The sequence below is a fragment of the Notolepis coatsorum genome, assembly GCF_963971535.1.
Source record: "Notolepis coatsorum genome assembly, chromosome: 11".
Taxonomy (NCBI): Eukaryota; Metazoa; Chordata; class Actinopteri; order Aulopiformes; family Paralepididae; genus Notolepis; species Notolepis coatsorum.
In genome coordinates this window covers 28,187,187-28,213,434 of record NC_140175.1, presented here as the reverse complement: position 1 = coordinate 28,213,434, position 26,248 = coordinate 28,187,187, and the positions used below count along the sequence as shown (strand labels likewise).

General features: G+C 42.0%; 2 protein-coding genes across 2 annotated transcripts in view; one reads left to right on the top strand and one right to left on the bottom strand.

Annotated features, from left to right (window-relative positions):
- The window catches only part of gsna (gelsolin a), a 112,131-nt gene that overhangs the window by 43,655 nt on the left and 42,228 nt on the right, over positions 1 to 26,248 (top strand). Inside the window, exon 2 of the mRNA XM_084325188.1 lies at positions 18,462 to 18,491. The gene's annotated coding sequence lies outside the window, so the exon portion shown is untranslated. The remainder of the gene's footprint in view (positions 1 to 18,461; positions 18,492 to 26,248) is intronic.
- Positions 1,417 to 13,526, bottom strand: LOC311236910 (uncharacterized protein). Its single transcript, XM_084324711.1, has 8 exons — positions 13,424 to 13,526; positions 7,814 to 7,901; positions 6,725 to 6,877; positions 4,811 to 4,956; positions 4,284 to 4,420; positions 4,014 to 4,107; positions 3,247 to 3,361; positions 1,417 to 3,124 (listed from the first exon to the last, which is right to left on the bottom strand). The coding sequence occupies exons 2-8, from the start codon at positions 7,899 to 7,901 to the stop codon at positions 2,637 to 2,639; spliced, it is 1,221 nt and encodes a 406-aa protein (XP_084180837.1). The 5' UTR covers positions 13,424 to 13,526; the 3' UTR covers positions 1,417 to 2,636.

The following is a 26,248-nucleotide window of genomic DNA, read 5'->3' as shown; positions in this document are numbered from 1 at the left end:
GAAATCTATCAATTACACACCCCATGAATCCTTGAATTCATGGAGATTTGTTTGTTTGTCGCATTCCTGAGCCAATAATTCAAGCCAGTCATCAAATTATTGGCTCAGGAATGCAACAAAAAGAAATCACCATGAGTTCAATTAAGGCTTCATGGGGAGAGTAATCGATCAATTACATTTTGGCCTCTGTAAAGTGACAGCAGCATCTGTACACCCTTTTAAAAAGGGATAGCTCACCCAAAAAAAGAAATCTATCAATTACACACCCCATGAATCCTTGAATTCATGGAGATTTGTTTGTTTGTCGCATTCCTGAGCCAATAATTCAAGCCAGTCATAAAATTATTGGCTCAGGAATGCAACAAAAAGAAATCACCATGACTTCAATTAAGGCTTCATGGGGAGAGTAATCGATCAATTACATTTTGGCCTCTATAAAGTGACAGCAGCATCTGTTCACCCCAAAGAAATAAAATAAAACTAATAGTGTTCATCCCCAGTGCAATAGTTCAAGAGCTTAGTGATTTTCTCTTTTCCTTTTTTAAATCACAGGAAACAGTATGGAACAATAAATGAGCTTGAATCGTCATCACTGTATGACATCTGTATATCGAATGCTTTGTAAAACAAAAGCTCTTTGACATCAACTACATGAGGTCCATCTGTAGTACACACAACTTTAAATGCATAAAAATGGTCATCCAGAGACACGGTTTGTAGTGCAAATGTAAACGACAGTAACCCCTCATCTTTAAGAACAACTGTGGATTTTGTGAAAAACTGGAACCTCACTAAGAACTTTAAGACAAACAACTAAACCTGGACGATACATATTTCCATGGTGTTTGGCCCATCTAACATTTAACACCTTGGTGTCACTTGGTACCTGAAGAGTCTCCGCTATCTCACAGCCTCTGTCCATCACATTTAATGCTACCATTTTACTTGGACCAAGCACCAGTCTGTTGGGATCAAATGTCTGCCAATTGTATGCTACTTGACTTTGGTGTTTCTTTGCCAACGTTTTAGTTTTATTTTTGAAGCTTTTTAGTTGTTTTTTAAAGAAATTATGCTTCGCTTCATAGCGCATGCACCAGACATGCAAAAGTGGTCCAATTTTACAAATACATGTAGGATAGTGCACCATACAATTATGCTTTGGTAGTAGCCTCCTGTTGGGAAACAAATGCTTGAATAACCCGTGGTGCTCTGCAATCAAGTGTTTTAAATAAATAGTAATGCCAGTTGATAACCTGGGAGAAAATACAATATCTGCTATTTGAAGCAACAGCAGAAGCAAATACCAGTGTTGATCATTTGGACAAACCAAGTCTCCAAAGATAAGTGGTAGATTGCGAAGTAAACACCAAGATTGGATTGCATTTAACCCCAAGTCATTTGAGGTCTCTACTAACTTCAATGCATGTGGCTTGTTGTTTTGTTCCAGGTAACCATAGTTAAAGCTCTTAATTCTCAAGTCTATTTCCTTTGATGTTGTGTAGTTTTTAATCAAGTGTAGTATTAGCAGTTTCATTTCATATTGTGCCACGCCCTCCAAGATATCATGCATAATATCGACAGAGAAATTGTCACATGTATTGAAGTACTGCAAGGAATTTAGAATGCAAGAACGTTTATCTCCCATCACATGTGTTCTGCATGAAGTGCTCGAGTTCGCAAAACTATCTTGGGTGAATCTTCTTTGAATTCTGTCTGAAAGTCCTCTTTCTCAGCAAGACAAAAGCGGCAACAATATCTGGCACTGAATGATTCTACGAAACCAAACAAACAGTGAATACCAAGGTTGTCACCTGTAACTTGGACAATAGTTCCATACACTGGCTGATCATACAATGGGACCTTAATTCCATCCTTCTCCAGTATTTTAATATCTTCCACAAGTGGAGCAAGTATTTTAATGTCTTGGGCATGGAATAAAGCGACCAAATGAATATTAAGCAGAATTGAGTTGTACTTGAGAAAAATTACGCAAGGTGAAATAGATTGCTCCTAATTTATGTATTCCCTTATTCCCTTTTTACTCCCCAACGGATTGGCGCATTCAAAATCATCATAGAAAAGCTGCACCTGAATTGCATGCTTCTGTTTTGAAAATAAAGGATGACTCTTGAAAAACTCTCCATCACACAAGTCATTAAGAAGATCTTCTCTTAAACTGGAATCACTCTGCATCATCTCTTCTATATTAGGGTGTTTGTAAATAAAGTCTAATGTTTTCAAAATTGGGATATAAACACATTTATCAGTAACAACAGCCTGATCATAAATTCCAGTAGTCCGATTGCGCAGGGTATCAAATCTATTCAACTGGGTCTACCCTTCCCCACTTCTCTGTAAAATATTGCCTTCTCTTAGTTTCAGAATTTAAGATACAAAAGGATTTTCAATTTCTTCAAAACACTGATCAATTTTACACTCAACCTCACTTTTTCCTGTAAAGATAGACACTGCTTCACATATTGTTTTGCTTGATTATGGATATCATCAACAATCACTTCCATTGAAGTTACCAAAGAGTTGATTATTGTTTCACCTACACCTGCCACTTTAAGTTCAGCTACTGTTGCAGCACAGCTGTCTACAAGACTATATTAAGAAGGACTGGAAGGACTGGGTCAGAAGGGGCACTGCCTGAAGTCATCAACATAACTTTCAGCTAAATGTTCAGCTGTAGAGCGGCCTTCACCAGGATCATCACATGGTTGATGACGTGCTTTAAGATGCTTTCGAAACCCAGAAAAAGTGCAAAAGACATGTAAACAACCAGGCTGACCACATTTAAGACGAAGTGTCCTTCCTGAACAAAGTCCGTGGATCATCCTCAAGTGCCTCATCAGTGAATTGGCATTTGCCTGAGAGTTTTTGCAAATGAAACACAACATCTTATCAAAAAACACTGGAGCATCAGAGGCCTCAAGATAAAATATCTTCTCAGTGTCATGCACCATTTCTTGGCGATGGGTGAAGGTCTGTTTCATCTTCTCCTTGATGATTGCTTCATCAGTTGTATGCTTCATCAGTGCACTGGCCTCACGACACTGGGTGTCTGTGGTTAGCTGGTTTTCCTCACAGAAGGGGGCTCTGTCGCCAGAATTTGGACCACCTGTAACAGTGTAGAAACCACACATACTGCTGCAATACTTTCCAGTGATATGCATTTACTATAATGATCCATCTTCACAGTTGCTAGATAAACAGTGGACTGGGACAATCAAAATTACATACCGATCAGTGGCTGAACATTACGGCTCTTCTTTTGTCCCTCTGATGCTACTTTTTGAAGTGATTTCACTCTCCATGCCAGAAACCCACTCCCATCTACTGGATTGTAATACTGCTCCTAAAACACAAGAAAAAGTGTTATTTGGTTTAAATGGGCATGTGTAAATGTGTTTATTTCTCTCCTTAAAACATGCCCTTCTCTGAAGAATTGCTAAAATCAAGGTCAACAGGTAGGACATCTGTGGTTCTGAAATTGTTGAGGTTAGGAGAAATGGTCAGCATACAGAAATGTTAACAAATATTTAGTTGAAATCGTACTCCTCACAGCTCTTTTTCTTTTAGAAGTGAGAAGAGAAGTGAGGAGTAAAGGGGTTGGTGTTTTATGTACCATGCATGTGATTGGATAATGTTATGCATAATGTTGTGTTAATTCCACGACAAGAGATATGTAGCCTAATGTTAATTACCTGAAATTATTCCTTGGGGGGGGGGGGAACCCTGCATATATCGGTATCGGCTGATATCGGTATTGGAAATTAAAGAGTTGGACAATATCGGTATATCGGATTTCGGTAAAAAAAGCCAATATCGAACATCCCTAGAAATTATATAACAAGAATGAACTATAAACATAATAATTGTTAGACTAGAAGTCTTTATTTGTCATGCAGTTTTAACACACAAGCAAGATGGGCGACCCACAGGAACACACACGCATGCACCGAGTCGCCGATGAAATGTCTCTCTGCACTTTTCCCTGATGTACTTACATATCCCAAATTGCCCTGGGGATCGGCCAGGTATGGGAATAAGGCAGTGATGCCCTTTGCGTAGTCCTCTTTAACACGCCTTGAAGGACTCGTCCTACAGTGCACACACACACAAGTATGAGATCCAAACAAAAGTATTGCTGTGCCAATGCCTTCTGTACAATCTATGTAAAGCGCTTTGGATAACCATTTACCAATTCTGCAAAAAGGAGGATCTTAGTAAAAACCAAAAATGTGTATTGGGTGCGTAATGTTTAGATGACAACATACCCATGCTCTTTTGCCATGTGCGCAACCAATATCTTCACCATGTCGCGTCTTCTGGTATCCGTTAGGGTTTTTGTCCGAGCATAATCGGCAATGATCCTCTCTCCTCCAGGTGCGTCCCTCAGAATCTTTTCAGTTATCTAAGTGGGAGTAAAAAGGGGGGGGGGGGGACACACACACATGGATAGACAGTCATATTTTTAAGCATTGTTCCCACAGGCCCCTAAATTTGGTGGCCAAGTATATTTAACCCTTTCACTGCCACACTACAGAAGGTTAACCCTTTACTATCACACTACTGACGGTTACTGTCGGTAGTGTGATAGTAAAGGGTTAACCTTCTGTAGTGCGGCAGTGAAAGGGTTAACCTGCTGTTGTGCGGCAGTGAAAGGGTTAAGGTGACAAATGTAAACCATGACCCCCCCCCCCCCCCCCCCCCCATTTTCTCCCCAATTGTACTTGGCCATCCCCATGCTACCCCTTTATCAGAGTCACCATCTCCATTTCAAACAGTCATATGCAAAGCTTACCAGAGTGAGACGAGTCAGGTCAGCACCGTTTCTTGGAGCAGGACTAGACTGCAAAATGATGGTGTCATCAGACTCCCCCTCATTGTCTGCACCAGAGCTGAGAACGGAGCTTTGGCTGGAGTTGCTTGCAGAGGTCCTCACTGAATCTAACAATCATGTAGACATATAAGTGTGATTAGCAAGAGAGGAATGTTTGTGACAAGTGTAATGTAAAAAGGCCACATTAGATTAGGAAGGATCCACACGTTACATTACATTGGGCATATACAAAGATCATTTCAAAGTACAAAAATACACAGTACCTGTGTGACATTTTAGGTTAGCCAGGACACGTGTAGCCTTTTTACAACGCATCCGCGTTTCCGGCACTCTGATTGGCCAAGTCATGTGACATGTGCGCCCAATAGCGTGTTTGCCCATTTCCGCGTCGAACAGCCTGCAAACTACCTGGCATTCTATCGCCATGCTCTAAGACAAACTCTAACCTTAACCAACTTCGAAAGAGTGCCTAAGCTTAAAGGGGAACTCCACTTTTTTTGGAAATTAGCTTATTTAACATCTTCCCTGGAGTTAGACAAGAAGATGCATACCTTTTTTGTCTCTGTGCGTGCATTTTAGCTTTGGGAATAGACGCTCCGTTAGCATAGCTTAGCTTCATCACTGGAAGTGAGGCAGGACAGTAGCCTTACAGTGCCTTACAGTGTATTGCAAGGTCTGACATTGACCAAACTTGATATGCATGACCTTGGTGGGCTCTAGGTCAACTCCTGAAAAGGGGGTCAATGTCAGACTTTGCAATCAAAAGTTAGGGGGCTAATAACCCTTGCCATAATTTCAGTGCGCCCCCTAACTTTTGATTGCAAGGTCTGACATTGACCCCCTTTTCAGGAGTTGACCTAGAGCCCACCAAGGTCATGCATATCAAGTTTGGTCAATGTCAGACCTTGCAATACACTGTAAGGCACTGTAAGGCTACTGTCCTGCCTCACTTCCAGTGATGAAGCTATGCTATGCTAACGGAGCGTCTATTCCCAAAGCTAAAATGCACGCACAGAGACAAAAAAGGTATGCATCTTCTTGTCTAACTCCAGGGAAGATGTTAAATAAGCTAATTTCCAAAAAAAAGTGGAGTTCCCCTTTAACCGGCGAAAGAACTTGCTGTCACGCTCTAAGACAAACTCTAACCTTAACCAACTTCGAAGAGTGCCCTTAACCAGTGTAGAAACTTGCCGTCCCACGATTGCCGCTCATGTCACATGACCTGGCCAATCAGAGCGAAAAAACGGGAACCGGGAAACGCGGATGCGTTGTAAAAAGGCTTCAAGCAGCCAGGACTGTATGGATGAGGCTATAAGGCTCCATGTTAGCGGGCGGCTAGGTGGTGTAGTGGGCAAGGCACTCGCCACCAGTGTGGAGACGCTAGGATTCGCGTGTTCGAATCCAGCTCTCCACATTGTTTTCAGTTTAGCTGGTCGTCCGCAGTAATACACATTGGCCGTATTACGGGGAGGGAAACTGAAGGGTGGGGATCGGGCGTTGTGAACAAGCGACTCCTACAAGTCGGTTGGTGCGCCTGCGCAGTAGAATCAGGAAGTGTCGGGGGCAGCGTGAGCCATAGATATCTATAGATCTATATATCTATATCTATATATATGGCGTGAGCCTCCCACGCGTTACTCCTCGACACTGAGAGATCGAGCTGCGCAGGTGAAAAGATGCGACTGCCGTTACCTCAAGTACCGGAGGGGACTTGTGCTATGTATGACTTAGTCCACATTGCAGCCGGCTTGTGGGAGGCAAGAAACAGCGTTCGTGACAGGGGAGGGTTGAATTGGATGATACGAAATTGGGATGAGAGAAAATATAGAAAATGGGAGAAAAAGTAGAAAAAAAGGCTCCATGTTAGCAACTCACCTTCAGGATTTGAGTCTTGGGGTGAACAAATCTCCAACACACCCAGGTCTGGTTTCTTTAGAAGAAACTGAAACGCCTTGTCGTCGACTTCAGTGTTTGAGTCATCATAGACCTTTAAGTCCAAGGTACTAGGAATTTCAAATTTCTTGGCAACTATAGACAAAACAAGATTGCACAAGCTTATTGATAAATCTGTTGTGCAATTTATTTAATTTGTATTAATTAAAATGTCATAAAAAAAGGATATTAAAATAGCCACTGAAAATTTGATATTATGAGGAAGATTGACAGCCTTAATTGACATACTTAACACCGGTTCCTGACAGGCAGCGAGCGAGCGAACTGGAGACGAAATCGTGCGCGACATTGTCCTGATATGAGGCGGCGCGTGTCCGTGTGTGTCTGTGTGTGTGTTACCTGGAAGCACACCGGGGCAAAGCAGCCTGCGATTCTTGACCAATAAAAAGTGTTTAGGGGCGTGACTCGGCCGCGTAATCGCTCAACTAGAGACACAGCTCGCGGCAGGTCAGGATAGTCTGATTGAAACGAATACATTTTAATCATTTTCGCAATCATGCTCGCTCGCGTCGCTGCCTGTCAGGAAGGGGTGCAAGACATTGATTGGTTCACTCTATCCTAAATAAAATGGATTGTGCTTTGTACTGTAGGCCTACAGCTTAAATTAACATGCAGGGAAAGCCTAAACTGATACCCAGTATGTTGTTGCATAGGGCAGTAGTTCTCAAACATTTCATGTCAAGGACCCCCCAAATTGACAATTAGCCCACAGACCCCCATTTGAAAAGATGTGCCATGGACCCCCATAAGACAATATTTGTACGGCTCTAGCAGTGATTCTCAACCATTTTAATTCCAAGGGCACCCATTTAATGGCATTTCTATCTTTGGGACCCCAATTTATATTGTAAAATCAATGTTAATTTAACTCTTGACGGTGTACAATGGACGTTGGGGTCCATTTGTACACCGTCAGAGTTACAGACCAATAAGGGTCCATTTGGTTCCTAACTATCAAGGCGGACGCCATTTTGAGAACCAACGGCACGCTGTGCAAAATGTTTCACTCACCACACTCCAAAAAAGTTGTGAAGGTCAACTGGCCCTCAAAACAGATGAATTTCTGCCGGTCAATGTGTTTAACACGTACAGCCTGCATCTGATGGCAAATAAATAATAACAGTTACTAAGATGATATAGCAGGGCACAACAACTCATGCATTATGAGGAGTGTTACAATTAGAAAATATTACAAAAGCACCATACAGTACATTTCGCTGAGTACATTTTACTCAAACTGAGTAAAACTTTACTCACGTCTTGGGCTCAAATTGACTCAGTTTGAGTAAAATTTACTCTGAAATTTACTGTGAGGCTATCTAGTTCCACAAGTTTCCATTATATTATACATGGAGGCAGAACACACATGCCTAACATTACGGTGATGGAGCGTCTCACAAATCTATGTGCACGTGCACCCGTTAACGAGCGACAGTGAAAAGTGTCTGGGCGGAAACAAGCGATTGACAGTTTGGTTCCGCATTAAGAGTCAATCCACAATCTAGAGGCGAATTGTTGGGCATTCATTCAAATTAGTCAACCCAGTACAATGGTTCAAATAAACACTTGTTGAACCGAACAGTGCGTCAAATTAACTTGTTATGTCCATTTACCGCTAGTAAAACAGTCAACCGGGAGATGAGAGACATCAACATTATATGTCTCACAGAGACATGGCTCACGTCGACGACCCCAGACAAAAGCGTCTCTCCCTCGGATGCCTTCACAGTCTTACGTGCAGATCGCAACGCTGGCTCAGGAAAGACCATCGGCGGCGGAGTCTGCCTCATCACGAACAATTCCTGGGTTAATCCCGAGGGGGTGCAGGTCCTCTCAAACTCGTGTTCGCCGGACTTGGAACATCTTTCTATCCTATGTCGTCCGTTTCACCTCCCGAGGGAGTTCACAGCAGTCGTCATGACTGCCGTGTATATTCCCCCACACGCGAATACGGGCAAAGCGCTGGGCGAACTACACGATCATCTCAACAGACACCAGATCAAACACCCAGACGCAGCGATGGTAGTGGCCGGCGATTTCAACCAGGCCAACCTGAAGAAAGTGATGCCGTCCTTTTTTCAGCACATCGCTTGCTCCACCAGAGGGAAGAACACACTCGACCACTGCTATTCCCCGTTCAAAGCGGGTTACAAGGCAGTAGCCGCTCCGCCATTAACGGGGTCCACAAGCTCGAGCGATCATGACTCCATCTTGCTATTTCCGGCATATCAACAGAGATCACGTGACGCCGTCGTGTCACGTGAGACAAAGAAGTGGACCGACGAATCAGAGGCCACGCTCAAGGACGTGCTTGCAGACACGGATTGGGATATGTTCATAGGAAGCGCCAGTGACGTCAGTGAACTAGCAGACATAGTGGTGTGCTACATAACAACAATAGCTGATGGTATTGTCCTCAGGAAAACGGTGCGGATTTTCCCAAACCAGAAACCGTGGGTGGATAACACTATTAGAGCAGCTCTGAACTCTCGTACCACCGCCTACAACCTGGGTAGAGAGTCAGGAAACATGGAGTATAAGGCTTCAGTCTATACTCTACGCAAAGCTGTCAAACTTGCTAAGAGGACATATGCTGACAAACTGGAGACACAAATGGCACAAAACGACACAAGAGGATTATGGCAGGGACTGAAGACAATAACTGACTATAAAGTCAGCGCCCCCTCAATGGGGAGCGACGACGCCTCCCTCGCGGACAAGCTCAACACCTTCTACGCTCGGTTTGGTGTAGACAGTGGCGCTGCTGGCTCTCCGGCTAGTGACGTCACTGGCGCGCCGGCTGTTGTGGAGGGGGGGGGGCAACCGCGAGGGGGGGGGGACGCTCTCTCGTTGTCGGAACACAGTGTGAGAAGAGCATTTATGCAGGTGAACACCAGGAAGGCTGCTGGCCCAGATGGCATAACAGGACGTATACTCAAGACCTGTGCCAACCAGCTGGCCCCTGTGTTCACCGCCATATTTAATCAATCACTGGCGGAGTCAGTGGTCCCTGCCTGCTTCAAGATGTCTACCATCATCCCTGTGCCGAAGAAACCCTCCCCAGCATGTCCAAATGACTACAGACCGGTGGCACTCACCTCTGTGGTCATGAAATGTTTCGAGAGGCTGGTCAAGGACCACATTTGTGCCTCCCTCCCCAGTGATATGGACCCTATGCAATTTGCATACAGGACAAACAGGTCCACCGACGACGCGGTCTCCCAGGTACTGCACAGCACCCTCTCGCACCTTGACCGTCAGAAGGGGGGCTATGTGAGACTGTTGTTCATTGACTACAGCTCAGCGTTCAACACCATAGTCCCCACCAGACTGGTGGACAAGCTGATCGAGCTAGGTCTGAGCTCCGCCCTGAGCGCCTGGGTACTGGACTTTCTGAGCGAAAGACCCCAGGCGGTCAGGGTGGGGGGTCAGACCTCCAACACCATCACCCTGAGCATCGGGTCCCCCCAGGGCTGTGTTCTGAGCCCCCTGCTGTACTCACTCTACACACATGACTGTGTGGCCAAGTTCAGCTCCAACTCCATAGTGAAGTTCGCAGATGACACTGTGGTGGTGGGGCTGATCTCGGACAACGACGAGAAGGCCTACCGGGAGGAGGTTGAGGTACTGGAACGCTGGTGCCAGGACAACAGCCTGCTCCTGAACATTGGCAAAACCAAGGAACTGATCGTGGATTATAGGAGAGGACAGCAGGAGACACACACACCACTGATGATAAACGGGGCTACCGTGGACAGGGTGAGCAGCTTCAAGTACCTGGGGGTCCACATCTCAGAGGACCTGACATGGTCAACACACATAGACACAGTAGTAAAGAAGGCGAAACAGCGTCTCTACCACCTGAGACAGTTAAGGAAGTTCAGAGTATCGGGGAAGATACTCCAGTCCTTCTACTCAGGAGCTGTAGAGAGCATCCTGACCGGAAACATCACTGCCTGGTATGGAAACAGCACGGCACAGGACAAGAAGGCCCTACAGAAAGTGGTGCGCTCAGCCGAGTGTACCACGGGTATTGCACTACCCCCCCTGCAGGTTCTATACAACAAGAGGTGCAAATCCAGAGCCTGCAGCATAATGAAAGACCCTCACCACCCCAATAACAGCCTGTTTCAGCTGCTGAGGTCAGGCAGACGCCTGCGAACCCCAGCTACTAGGACAGAGCGGCTTAGGCTCAGCTTCTTCCCCCAGGCCATCAGAGCCATGAACAATGAACATTGAGTGCTCAGAACATTGAACTGTCCACACACAAGCACACATGAACACACACACGACACTAGGGATGGGAATCGAAAACCGGTTCCCATTGGCCGATGCCTGGAACCGTGTGGCTCCTGTGACTTTCGATTCCCTTATCGCTGCCTACAGTTGCGCAATCACGTTACGTTAGCATGTAGCCATGGCAGACTCTATTTGATTCCTTAAGGGATCGAAATTGCCTGGGTTTTGGTAATATGCTCCCGAAATGCTCCCGCTGTTTGGCTACTTCTATGTGCAGTGAAAACTACTTGAATGCTTTAGAACCCTAGTCATTGATTTAGATCAGGGTGAGCTAAAATTAGCCGCGGAGCTAACGTGAGCTAACGTGAGCTAACGCTATTTAATCAAGCTCACAAAGAGAGATAAACAGCTGACAGCGGATAGTACAGGTACAAATACAATAAAACAGCAGGTGGGGGCTGTTGTGTAAACCTTGTACTCTTTAGTTCACATATAATGAGAGACGTGAGTGCTTATTTACACGTCTGTAAGCCAGGAAGTACAGTGGTGCAACATACAAATGTGTCCGTGTAGCAACACAAGCCAATACATAAAGGACAGGGGCCCGGGGAGGGAGCTCTCTCTCTCTCTCTGTGTGTGTGTGTGTGTGTGTGTGTGTGTGTGTGTGTGTGTGTGTGTGTGTGAGAGAGAGAGAGTGTGAGTGTGAGTGAGACAGAAGTCAGAGGAATAACAACCTGTTATTCAATAGATTAAATTAGTTTAAGAATAAAAAAAATAAATACATTTTAAGAGAATCTCAAATACATTATTTTATTTAAGTGTAGGCTATAGTTAATGTTTTATTTTTTACAGTTTTTGTATTTTTCTGACATGGGGGCTCAACAATAAATGACAATCAGAAATGTCAAGTTGCATGTTGTTATTCTAACCAGCTTAGACCCCGACGCTCTGCATCTTCTGGCCGCCTCAGACCTACTCCTATCCGAGCTCCGGGAGGGTCATCAAAGAGAAGTCGCCTATTCTCAGTCCTTGCCCCACAATGGTGGAATGAACTACCCACCCCAGTTAGGACAGCCGAATCACGTCCAATCTTTCGCCGTCGACTAAAGACGCACTTCTTCAACCATTATCTGAATAAAAAAAAATATATCTAACCCTAACTAACCGTACTGTCATGCACTTGTCCTAATAAACTAACCTACACTGTAGCACTCAACACTTTGATGAACATTGTTGCTCAGCTGATAGAGTTGTGCCCTTCCTGATGGCTTGTCGTACAGAACTTGTAAGTCGCTTTGGATAAAAGCGTCAGCTAAATGACTAAATGTAGTTCTGTTGCATTTCCAATTTATTTATTTAAATTATAAATTGATCAGGTATCGATAAGGGAATCGATAAAGAATCTAATCGATAAGCAGAATCGATAATGGAATCGTATCGATAAAATCCTATCAATTCCCATCCCTACACGACACGCACACTGTGCACGCTCACACACGAGCAGCCACTTAACACTTTAACATGAGCGGGCACACACTCATGTCGCACACACGCACACTTATGGCCAAAGGAAAGGACACTTTAAATTAGAATAACAGGAACAGTGTATTGCACTACCAAAGCTAACTAGCATGTCACACATGCTCTGTAAATAACTATGTACAGATACCGAGATGTCACTCCATGTTACCTGCTACCTGTTACTGCACAATGTTGTTTCTTCTTTTGATTCTATTATATGTACCACTGTATTGCACATCGTTGCGGGCAAGACCACCCGCATTTCATTGTATACCTGTATGCCGTGACAATTAAAACTCTTGACTTGACTTGACTTAACCTACGCAAATTTACGTGACTCTATTTAGAGTAAAAACACACGTCGTCTCTGCCACCGTTTCAGCAAAATCCGCCAACATGTAACATATAATTGTTCCATCTCCTGTACTATGTCTACTTGTCTTGTATGTTCTTAATACGTCAGTTTTTGTATGGATATAGTTATATCACTACTTTTAACAACAGCCTACAGGCATGGTCTACAGGTATGGTCTCAGGCCTATACAGGTATAGCCGCATGCAGGTGGAAATTAGCTTCTGGCTAACACTAGCTCATATACATTTTACATGAAAACCGACATGTTGATTAATGTGCACTGTCCCTGATAGCAATACTGTTGATAATTAAATACTCGTGTTGCACCGACGTACCTGTTCTTAAGTTATTGTCCATAAAACTGTAAAACGTTTATTTAATAGCGTGCCTGCTAACGCTAACATCATCCTGCATGATAGATGGCTCTGTGGCTATAGCTGTAATGTTGCAAATTAGTTAAACACATTGCTGTTTAATAAATTAACAAATAATAATAATAATCTTACCTGGTATTTGGCATCCAACTTGATCCAAGAGAAGGAAAATATCGCTGTATTGCGCTCTTGCTGCTATACCTGAGCTTGAAGCGACGACTTGCCGAGAGAGATCGTCACCTTTGGAAATTATATTGATAGTAGGCGTGACCAATGCTGTATTACTCTCCAATAGAAACTCTTCTGGAACTTTACTCTCACTCTATTGGCCACAGGCAATGATTATGCCCCAAATGGAGTAAATATATGACTACTTGAGAGGAAAATAATAACTCCATAATAATTACTCTGGGAAAATGACTCCCCAGTTTTTCCTGTGTATTATTGATTGATTGATTGAAAACTTTATTAACAGATTGCAGAAGAATGGGTACAGTACAGTAAGCTCAATACGGGATGCAGACGAGAAAGACTTTCGTCTTGTTTACATCAGGGTCTCCCATTATTATTATTCCATGGAGTTCATACATTATTGCCCGTGTATTCCTTTTTGGCGTTGGTTTATGGATCTTAGCACCCCCCCCCCTAATGTAAAAATAAATAAATAAAAAAGTAGGAGCGCCGAGCCGCTCCCTGCATTCTCTTTCTAAAATGCTGTGTTTGCAACAGCCGGTCGATGATTATTATCTGGTATGTCTATAGGCTACATACAGAACCACTAGACGGCGCGCTTTAGCCCACATCATATAGTGTGTGTGTGTGTGTGTGTGTGTGTGTGTGTGTGTGTGTGTGTGCGCGCGCGCGCGCGTGCGTGTGCGTGTGCGCGCATTTGCAGTCGCTGAGAGATGCTTCCAGCTGCAGCTCCGGAGAACAGCGCTTACAAGCCCCCGCACATACAAGGCCGCACATAGCAACCCCTCGCTTCCATTGGCTGATTTTGGTCACGTGATTTTGGCACGTTGCACTGCGGGATTGATTGATTGATTGATTGAAAACTTTATGGTGACGTGATTTTGTGTCACGTTGCACGTTGCACTGCGGGATTGATTGATTGATTGATTGAAAACTTTATTAACAGATTAACAGATTGATTGATTGATTGAAAACTTTATTAACAGATTGTAGAATGGGTACACGTGACCTGACCGATTGATTGATTGATTGATTGATTGATTGAAAACTTTATTAACAGATTGCAGAATGGGTACAGTGACCGATTGATTGATTGATTGATTGATTTATTGATTGATTGATTTATTGATTGATTGATTGATTGAAAACTTTATTAACAGATTGCAGAATGGGTACAGTGACCGATTGATTGATTGATTTATTGATTGATTGATTTATTGATTGATTGATTGATTGAAAACTTTATTAACAGATTGCAGAATGCAGTACAGCTCAATACACACAATTGTTAAGGGGATGCAGACCATGCAGTACTGTTACATTTGTGACATACAGTAAATATATACAAGGGGGAGGGAACTGTACATTTATGATGAATTGAAAATGGGGGACCCTGATGTAAACAAGACGGAAGTCTTTCTCTGGTCTGCATCCCCTTAACAATTGTGTGTATTGAGCTGTACTGCAGATATATTTCAATTGCCTTACTTATTTACATAAGTATTATAGGCCTACAGCAGTATTGTACAGACAGTCTGTGTGAAGTCTGTGTGGTTATCCAGCTGCACAAAGGCAGAGCAAGAGGCTCTACAGAGGGTGGTGAAGGCGGCAGGCAGGATTGTCGGGACTCCTCTATCAAACATCACCTCCGTCTTCACCTCCCGCTGCCTCCACCGCTCCAAGTGTATCATCAAGGACCAGTCTCACCCAGCACATCACCTCTTTCAGCTCCTTCCCTCAGGGAGGAGATACCGGTCCATACATGCCAAGAGTTAAAGATTTAAGAACAGCTTTTTCCCCCAAGCAGTCAGACTGTTAAACGCTCATTGACTGTCCCCTCACGTGCACCATGCACTTACCTGGACTTGATAATCACTGTTACCACTCATCATGCACTTTATTTAAAATATTCTGTTATGTACAGTGTTATATGTGTTTCATGTATGTATATATTGTACTACGGTCTGTGGGAGCTCCCCTGAAATTTCACTCACGGTCATATAAGAGTTTTAATGTAGACGGTTTTATTAATGAAATGTTGGGTATAAACTGGGAGGAGGTATGTTGTGAGGATGACCCAGAGGTTGCACTGGACTTATTTATGTCAGAAACAAATCAGCCCCATGGATAGATAGTAGCTTTTAATGAATTTTAATGAATGAGAGAGACATACTGTAGCCAAAAAAGCATCAGTGTGTTCCAGTTCTGCAGATGACAGACAAAAGTACCGTTCCTTACGTAATCAAGTCACAAAGTTAAATAAGGTGAGAAAAAGGGAATATTTTAAACCATGGTTATATGATGTGAGAAATGATGGTAAAAATCTATGGAATGTTTTAAATCAAATTATGGGTAGAAAATCCAATGTCTGTACACCTTTTGTTGAGTCATATGGAATTGTCCTAACCAAACCATGTGATATTGCCAACCATTTTAATGATTTTTATGCAAGTAAGATATCTCAGCTCAGGCAGGGAATGCACATCTCAAACAATACAAAATCAAATGACATAATTAAGAATATCATAATGAAAGATAAATGGTGTACATTTGATTTTCAACAGGTTGAGGTTAGTGATATTGAAAGGTTACTCCAGGCTCTACCTGACAGCAAGTTAGCTGGCACAGACAACTTGGATAGTAAATTATTGAGAATTACTGCTACGATCATAGCAAGTCCAGTGTCATATTATTAATAGATGTATACAACGTATATGTACATTACATTTTCTATATTAGGTCTGGAGTTGCCCTCATTAAAAACTGATTTGGAGTCTTTGGGTAAAGGAGTAACCTTAGCCTCCTTCCATATCTTTGGACATAGTCCCACTTGTATACATCTATTAATAATATGACACTGGACTTGCTATGATCGTAGCAGTAATTCTCAATAATTTACTATCCAAGTTGTCTGTGCCAGCTAACTTGCTGTCAGGTAGAGCCTGGAGTAACCTTTCAATATCACTAACCTCAACCTGTTGAAAATCAAATGTACACCCTTTATCTTTCATTATGATATTCTTAATTATGTCATTTGATTTTGTATTGTTTGAGATGTGCATTCCCTGCCTGAGCTGAGATATCTTACTTGCATAAAAATCATTAAAATGGTTGGCAATATCACATGGTTTGGTTAGGACAATTCCATATGACTCAACAAAAGGTGTACAGACATTGGATTTTCTACCCATAATTTGATTTAAAACATTCCATAGATTTTTACCATCATTTCTCACATCATATAACCATGGTTTAAAATATTCCCTTTTTCTCACCTTATTTAACTTTGTGACTTGATTACGTAAGGAACGGTACTTTTGTCTGTCATCTGCAGAACTGGAACACACTGATGCTTTTTTGGCTACAGTATGTCTCTCTCATTCATTAAAATTCATTAAAAGCTACTATCTATCCATGGGGCTGATTTGTTTCTGACATAAATAAGTCCAGTGCAACCTCTGGGTCATCCTCACAACATACCTCCTCCCAGTTTATACCCAACATTTCATTAATAAAACCGTCTACATTAAAACTCTTATATGACCGTGAGTGAAATTTCAGGGGAGCTCCCACAGACCGTAGTACAATATATACATACATGAAACACATATAACACTGTACATAACAGAATATTTTAAATAAAGTGCATGATGAGTGGTAACAGTGATTATCAAGTCCAGGTAAGTGCATGGTGCACGTGAGGGGTCAGTCAATGAGCGTTTAACAGTCTGACTGCTTGGGGGAAAAAGCTGTTCTTAAATCTTTAACTCTTGGCATGTATGGACCGGTATCTCCTCCCTGAGGGAAGGAGCTGAAAGAGGTGATGTGCTGGGTGAGACTGGTCCTTGATGATACACTTGGAGCGGTGGAGGCAGCGGGAGGTGAAGACGGAGGTGATGTTTGATAGAGGAGTCCCGACAATCCTGCCTGCCGCCTTCACCACCCTCTGTAGAGCCTCTTGCTCTGCCTTTGTGCAGCTGGATAACCACACAGACTTCACACAGACTGTCTGTACAATACTGCTGTAGGCCTATAATACTTATGTAAATAAGTAAGGCAATTGAAATATATCTGCAGTACAGCTCAATACACACAATTGTTAAGGGGATGCAGACCAGAGAAAGACTTCCGTCTTGTTTACATCAGGGTCCCCCATTTTCAATTCATCATAAATGTACAGTTCCCTCCCCCTTGTATATATTTACTGTATGTCACAAATGTAACAGTACTGCATGGTCTGCATCCCCTTAACAATTGTGTGTATTGAGCTGTACTGCATTCTGCAATCTGTTAATAAAGTTTTCAATCAATCAATCAATCAATAAATCAATCAATCAATAAATCAATCAATCAATCGGTCACTGTACCCATTCTGCAATCTGTTAATAAAGTTTTCAATCAATCAATCAATCAATAAATCAATCAATCAATAAATCAATCAATCAATCAATCAATCGGTCACTGTACCCATTCTGCAATCTGTTAATAAAGTTTTCAATCAATCAATCAATCAATCAATCAATCAATCAATCAATCAATCGGTCAGGTCACGTGTACCCATTCTACAATCTGTTAATAAAGTTTTCAATCAATCAATCAATCTGTTAATCTGTTAATAAAGTTTTCAATCAATCAATCAATCAATCCCGCAGTGCAACGTGCAACGTGACACAAAATCACGTCACCATAAAGTTTTCAATCAATCAATCAATCAATCCCGCAGTGCAACGTGCCAAAATCACGTGACCAAAATCAGCCAATGGAAGCGAGGGGTTGCTATGTGCGGCCTTGTATGTGCGGGGGCTTGTAAGCGCTGTTCTCCGGAGCTGCAGCTGGGTACTATTGGACGCTGAGGCTGGGAGTGTCGTCACGGGGTGTTGCCCAGCGGCTCAAACCAGACGCTTTTCTGCGAGACTGTCCTGCAGCCGAATCAAAGCCTCTCTCTCTTCAGTCTCGGCAGCAAAACCCCCACAGCCGCCCGCAGTGTCTCTCTATCGTTCAACATTCGGTAAGCGAATAATACAACTCAATATTTGCAACGAGATATCAACCCATATTATGTAAACTAAACTCACAGAGGCTGAAACCTGTCATTTGATACTGCAGCTAAACCGAATTGGTACAATTATTTCTCTATTTTCATGAATGATGTAATATATACAATGATGCTACTCGCAGAAAAAGGCTATAATAACCAGACCGTTATTATTATGCGATGCATTTTCTCCGCACTGAGCTCTGCAGCAATTACGCAATGTGTATTGATTGTCACGCAAGGATCTGGTGTCATGTCTGTGCCTAGAGCACACTTGTTGAAAGAGATGCGCAAAGGGATGATATCGCCCAAATGTCCTGGTGATGATGCCATATATGGAAAGACAGTGGGATCTGGATGACGAATACAATTGATGCCCCAAATTGGCCTCACGGGCGTGATTGGTCTTATTCTGTTTGATGTAACTGCGTTTGGCCTACATTTATGCAGCTACACACGCAGCTACACAGGCAGCATCAATTGAGGAGAGTAGTTTTACTGCAGAATGATAAATTATAGGACTATACTCAGCAAGAGAGTTTTCAGATACGCTCTCCTGTCTATATACTGTGTACACACTACTACAGTATTGATTGATTGATTGAAAAGTTTATTAACAGATTGCAGAATGGGTACAGTAGGCCTACAGCTCAATACATACAATTTTTAAGGGGATGCAGACCAGAGAAAGACTTTCGTCTTGTTTACATCAGGGTCCCCCATTTTCAATTCATCATATGAGATACATGACATACAGATAGACAGTACTGCTACATCTATACATTTATGACATACCAGATTTGCAAATACAGTACTGTTTGTGATACAAAAAGTGTCCAGAAAAAGAGTGTATATACATTTGACATAGAAACTGTACATTGGAGGAGGTTGGGTAGGTGGGGTGGCGGGTGGGGTTGGGTGGGGCTGTACATTGGAGGTGGGGGGGGGGGGGGGGGGGTTGGGTAGGGGGGACGACGACACTGTACACTGTACATTGGAATACTGACAAAGCCATACTTGGTCTTTACTGTACAACTGTACTTGGAACCAGGGCCATTCAGAGACTCTTCTCTTATCTCTTCAAAGGCATGTCTCCATATAAACATACAACTAGATAATCCCTATGAATCCAAACTAAGAGGAAATCAATTAGTCTCTCAATGCAAAACGTGTGTGAATTTGGGTGAAAGTCTGTGTGTGTGTGTGTGTGTGTGTGTGTGTGTGTGTGTGTGTGTGTGTGTGTGTGTGTGTGTGTGTGTGTGTGTGTGTGTGTGTGTGTGTGTGTGTGTGTGTGTGTGTGTGTGTGTGTGTGTGTGTGTGTGCGCGTGTATGTATGTGTGTGTGTGTGTGTGTGTGTGTGTGTGTGTGTGTGTGTGTGTGTGTGTGTGTGTGTGTGAAAGAGCAGACAGCCCCTTTGGCAGCCAGTCAGGGGGACAAGTGTTGTGTCTGATGATCCACACTCAGCTGTGAGGGGGACAGATGACTGACGCCACCGGATCCACCCAGACTTTAAACAATTGCCACGTTGCTCAGTGTGGGGAGTGGCTGGGGGGGTTGGGGGCAAAAACAAATATTGAGATTTGGTCATGTGGCAGAGAGACAATGGCCTTTGTAACTGTCCTTGCCTTCAACCACGTTGAATCTCTGGAATATTTGAATGTTATGTATAATTGGATTAGTGTGTGTGTGTGTGTGTGTGTGTGTGTGTGTGTGTGTGTGTGTGTGTGTGTGTGTGTGTGTGTGTGTGCGTGTGTGTGTGTGTGTGTGTGTCTGCGTAAGTGTGTGCGTGAATTCATGTGTGTGTGTGTGTGTGTGTGTGTGTGCGTGTGTGTGTATTTATGTCTGTGTGTGTTAGGGCTGGGAGCTACACTGAATATTAAGCATATCTGGATGGTATGGATCCATACAAAGGTTGTCAACGATACGATATACTGTATACAAATCTTATTATTATAGCCTGTATGTCGTCACATTTTTTTTAAGTTAATTTAAAGATTGTGGGATAGAAATGTTATTATACCCTTTTGAATGAAAAAGCACCATGACAATGACAGTAGAGCACACATCTCTGCCAGGTTGCCTATGCCTGCCGGTAAAAGTGCCTGCTTGCTATCAGATGAAAGCTGAGGCCACAATGAGACATAAAAAGGTGTCAATCAGGCATAAGATAAGATAAGATAAGAAAAGATAAGATGGATATTTATTCATCCCCATAGGGACATTTGAGTATGAAAGCAGCAACTTCTAATACGAGTTTCACACATAGAACTAGCTTTCACTTGAGCATTACCTGGTTGATAAGATGACGGTGGCCTAGTAATAGGCTATAGCGAACATTAAATACCTAACCTGCAAACATAAGATAGTTCTGACAGCACAATATTGATGTAACTAATCATACTTTACTGTATTCTATATCGTATGATGATAAAACATGGAGAGACCGCTGAAACCACTGAGGACATAATGCACTTTGAACCTGTAATGGTCCGGTGGGATACGGTGTCCATGGAGAAGTTTAAAATATAACCATCCATAACAGAACATCTGTGTGTGTTTACAAATGTCATAAATGACAGCCTGGCTTTTGATTCTGTTCCTCTTATGCGTGGTGTATTACACTGTGTAAACACAATAGGGACGTGATGGGGGAATATTAAGTGTGTGTGTAGCAGCCGATACCACTATCTGTAGAGTTCTGGAGGAAGTGCTATCTGATGAGTCCTGCCTGTGAGAGCCGGTGAGCAGCTGACCCACTCTGGCCCGCATGGAGGAAATGAGTCATCGTTTGCAGTCCCCTGTCGAAGGAGGACTCAGGGATCTCTCTTTAAACAAGAGCTGTAGGAAAGTTTTGGATGGAAAGCTCAACAAACAGGCTTTCCACCGAGTAGACGTATGATTTCGGTGATAAAAATGTTTCACCAAGGAAATTCTTCTTTCCCCCGGATAAAGCAGCTGCTGTCTTCAATTGTGTTGTGTTCAGTTTCTTTCTCCTTTTCGTGGGCCTCAGTGTCGAGCCCCATTAGCCAGGATGGCACAACAAGCCTCCCATGCTCACTCTCCAGATCTGGGACTGGACAAGAACAGAGGGGGTCGGGGTGAATGGGGGAGGGGTCCAAGTCCTGGAATGACCTTGTTCACTTCATTGGGGTATTAAGGGGGATTTTTACCCAACTTCCTCAGCTCCTATACGACCCTGCAGAGGTGGGCGTGAGACCTCCTCTATTTTCCTAGCAGTCACGTGACCCGTTCTATTTACGCTCTATACCGTGCGTTGAGTGTTGAGTCAACCAAACTACCCCACCCCCTCCCCTGAGTCACTGCCCAAAGCTGGATCAGACACAGAGAAACATTAGTGTGTTGCCCAGGAGCAGCACAGTACTGAAGATCTCTGACGGTTGGCTTTTTTTGAGTCAGAGTGGAATACAAGTTTCTTCTGAGGCCTACAAGGATTTTCATATCTACAGTACCTCCCAATTTGAAGAGGTGAGGGGGGAAAACTACATAATACACATTACAAAAATCTAGGGATGTCCAAGTCAATCCAAGTCATTTGATATTGAGTATCTGCCGATAGAGTCCCGATCCGATAGTTGTATTTTCCTAGATAATACAGCAGCACAGTACACACTTCAAGTATATTAAAGGTACAGTAGTAGAACCATTTCAATGTAGGTAAGATTATGCTTGGTAATTGAATAGTTCTGCGTAAAGAAAAGAATAGCTTGCATAGCACAGCTTTACCTTAATGGTTTTCATTATTCTTTTTAACAAAAAATGATCTTAATATACAGTACCTTATACTAATCAATTAAAATATGATGTGAGAAATACTATAGTCAATTACTATATAAATAACCATATACATATTGTTTCTATGGTAAAACAATGAATATATTAGTGATTCTGATTCACTATTCATTCATATAATATTCCTCTACAGAAATACTGAAAGAAACACATAATGCACCATTTACCGTTTGCCATACACACATTGGTATTCCCACCCATCTGATTGTGCCACCTCATCCCTGATCCACAAAGCAAATTCATGACCATTACCACCCACTCTACTAGCTAGCACTTTACCCCCCGTCCAGAAAGACCTTCCCTCTGGTTGTAGGTATAGACTACCCATGTGCATAAAGACCTTTCTTCTGACCGTAGGTATAGACTACCCACGTGCAGAAAGACCTTCCCTCTGGTTGTAGGTATAGACTACCCATGTGCAGAAAGGCCCATTTTAGCAAGAGATTTGTTTGCACAGCCATACATCAGCTATGTGGGCAGCAGCACCTCCCGCAACTCCATGACCTTCTCCAGGTCCACTTCGGAAAAAGTTATACAAAATGTTCCAGGTTTTGATCTTTTATCCATTCCTGAGCCATGAGCTTCATACCAAATACCTCCTGATCGCTTTCCCCTGATTACTTTAGAATGCGTTCAATGTTAAAGAGTCAGCTGTATCCCATTAGAGTGGTGTGTGTGTGTGTGGGAACTTTCAGAATTCAGTATTGGCAGACTTGGCCATCCAAATCAGTAAAGAAGATAGACTCCCTTATGTGACACAGCCTAGTCGGTTCCCTATGATTCAGAGCTTTGAACATCATCTGGGCCCCTCGAGAGAGGGGAGAGCAAACTGTATATATATATATTACTGTTTAACTACAGCATTCCACGACTCTATGCACAAGCGCGAGGCACTTCCCTCTTCTAAACAAGGTTAGGAGCGGATTCTTGCCGTGGTTGTGGGCAGCGAGCAGAGGAATGGACAGCTCTTGCTCAAACGCTGATGGTTAGTCATGCAACTTGAGAAGGAACCTCCTCCGACCACAGCCTTCCTCCATAAGATAAACGGGCAGAAGAATAGAGGACAAAGAAGCTTTTAGTGCAGCGGCAGTGCCCCGGTTCAGATCGCTTGTGTTTACGCTCCAGAAGAATGGGTCCCTATTTAAATAGTTGTTTATGCTCTCCCTAGAGAACGCTCAGCATGGCTGCCATTGACATATGGTCTGTGTGTTGGAGATCTGGTCCCACTGGAAAATCTGAATGAAACACGCTAAAAGTCAATTAAATAAGCAAAATAACAAGGAAGGAGGGTTGGAGGGATTTATGTTGTGGGTTGTGTAGTAGGGCTAGTGCATTGTAAATAATTATATATATATAACTTATATATATATAATATTATATATTATATATGTTATCCTTGATCAGGTTATCCTTTATCATGTTATCCTTCATCATCTTATCCTTCATCATGTTATCCTTCATCATCTTATCTTTCATCATCTTATCTTTCATCATCTTATCCTTCATCATGTTATCCTTCATCATGTTATCCTTTATCATGTTATCCTTCATCATGTTATCCTTCATCATGTTATCCTTCATCATGTTATCCTTCATCATGTTATCCTTCATCATTCAAGTTTCAAGTTCAAGTTTCTTTAATAGTTGTCATACAGAAGTACAGAATACTTTTATACAAAATGCTTCTTACTGTTACGCTCCAGAGACTGTGCTAGACAAGATAAGTATGAAATAAAATAGTATAGCATGTAAATTAGAAGTAAAAAAAAGAGGTCACAGTGTTCAGTATAGACATATGTACAATGTTCGATGCAGAATAGAAGTAACTGAGTTACCATATAATATACAATATACTATGCAGTGTACTAATATACAATACTTTATAGTGCAAAGCAGAAATGAGATGAGGTACAATTTAGGTACAATTTACAGTAAGGTGTACGAGTTGTAGTGCAAATCCTTTATCAATAAATAAATATTGTCATCATCATGTTATCCTTCATCATCTTATCCTTCATCAGGTTATCTTTCATCATCTTATACTTCATCATGTTATCCTTCATCATGTTATCCTTCATCATCTTATCCTTCATCATGTTATCCTTCATCATGTTATCCTTTATCATGTTATCCTTCATCATGTTATCCTTCATCATCTTATCCTTCATCATGTTATCCTTCATCATGTTATCCTTTATCATGTTATCCTTCATCATGTTATCTTTCATCATGTTATCCTTCATCATGTTATCCTTCATCATCTTATCCTTCATCATGTTATCCTTCATCATCTTATCCTTCATCATGTTATCCTTCATCATGTTATCCTTCATCATCTTATCCTTCATCATCTTATCTTTCATCATCTTATCTTTCATCATCTTATCCTTCATCATCTTATCCTTCATCATCTTATCCTTCATCATGTTATCCTTCATCATGTTATCCTTCATCATGTTATCCTTCATCATCTTATCCTTCATCATCTTATCCTTCATCATCTTATCCTTCATCATGTTATCCTTCATCATCTTATCCTTCATCATGTTATCCTTCATCATCTTATCCTTCATCATCTTATCCTTCATCATCTTATCCTTCATCATGTTATCCTTCATCATCTTATCCTTCATCATGTTATCCTTCATCATGTTATCCTTCATCATCTTATCCTTCATCATGTTATCCTTCATCATTGTCCTGCCAAAGTAGAGCATATGTCTGAGACATACACGTACACAGGAACATGAAGCCTACGCTCAACGAACAATAACACTATGTGTAACAACCATCAAATGGACTCACAGCACACACATCCACACGCACACACTCACTTAAACAAACAACTCACTGCAGCACCCACTTTACACACTTTAGACACTAACACACTTTATATTTATTGGTAAAGAATGTGCACTACAACCCATACCTCATTACACCTTACTGTAAATTGTACCTAAACTGTACCTCATCCCACTTCTGCTTTGCACTATATAGTATATTGTATATTAGTATATTGTATAGTATATTGTATGGTAACTCAGTTACTTCTACTCTGCATTGAACATTGTACATATGTACATACTGAACACTTGTGTCCACGTACGTGACTTCTATTTTTTACTTGCTATACTTATTTTATTTTATACTTATCTATTTTAGTCTAGCACAGTCTCTGGAGCGTAACAGAAAGAAGCATTTTGTATAAAAGTATTCTGTACTTCTGTATGACAACTAATAAAGAAACTTGAACTAACGCGTGCCTTTAAAATCTCAAATATGCATCCAGAGTGACTTCAAGTGGGCTGTAATCTAGTGCAGCACAGACACCTAACTGAAGAACACTTGAAGTAGCGCCACATATCTTGTGCTGTCTGATATGACTTAGGTGTGTGCATATACAGTACGTGTGTGTGTGTGTGTGTGTGTGTGTGTGTGTGTGTGTGTGTGTGTGTGTGTGTGCGTGCGTGCGTGCAGAAAGGAAGTGGTATAGGTTATTTGCAACAGCTCTCTATCTCGTCTCTCTCTTTCACATTTTCATACACTCTCTCACACTCTCCGGCTGTAGAAGGTAATTATATTTAACTAAAACTAAACTAAATAACTACAGTATAGCAAAACATTTGAGTTAACTGAAATACAAATAAAAACCTAGACTTTAGAAGAAAACTAAAACGAACTGAAACTATATTGTGTACTACTTACATAACAAACAAAAATAAAATAATAAATATACAGAAAATGTCAAATTTGTCAACACAGCAAGCATGACGTGGCATTGGCGGGATCTCTACTACATGACTGTAAGTTAGTTGCCTTCACAAAGTGATGTGTTTGTGTTACACAACACCTATTCTGAACTTCTTAAATCTTGCCCCTGATAAGTACCACCCATATTATAATAAAACAAAAAACGAAAA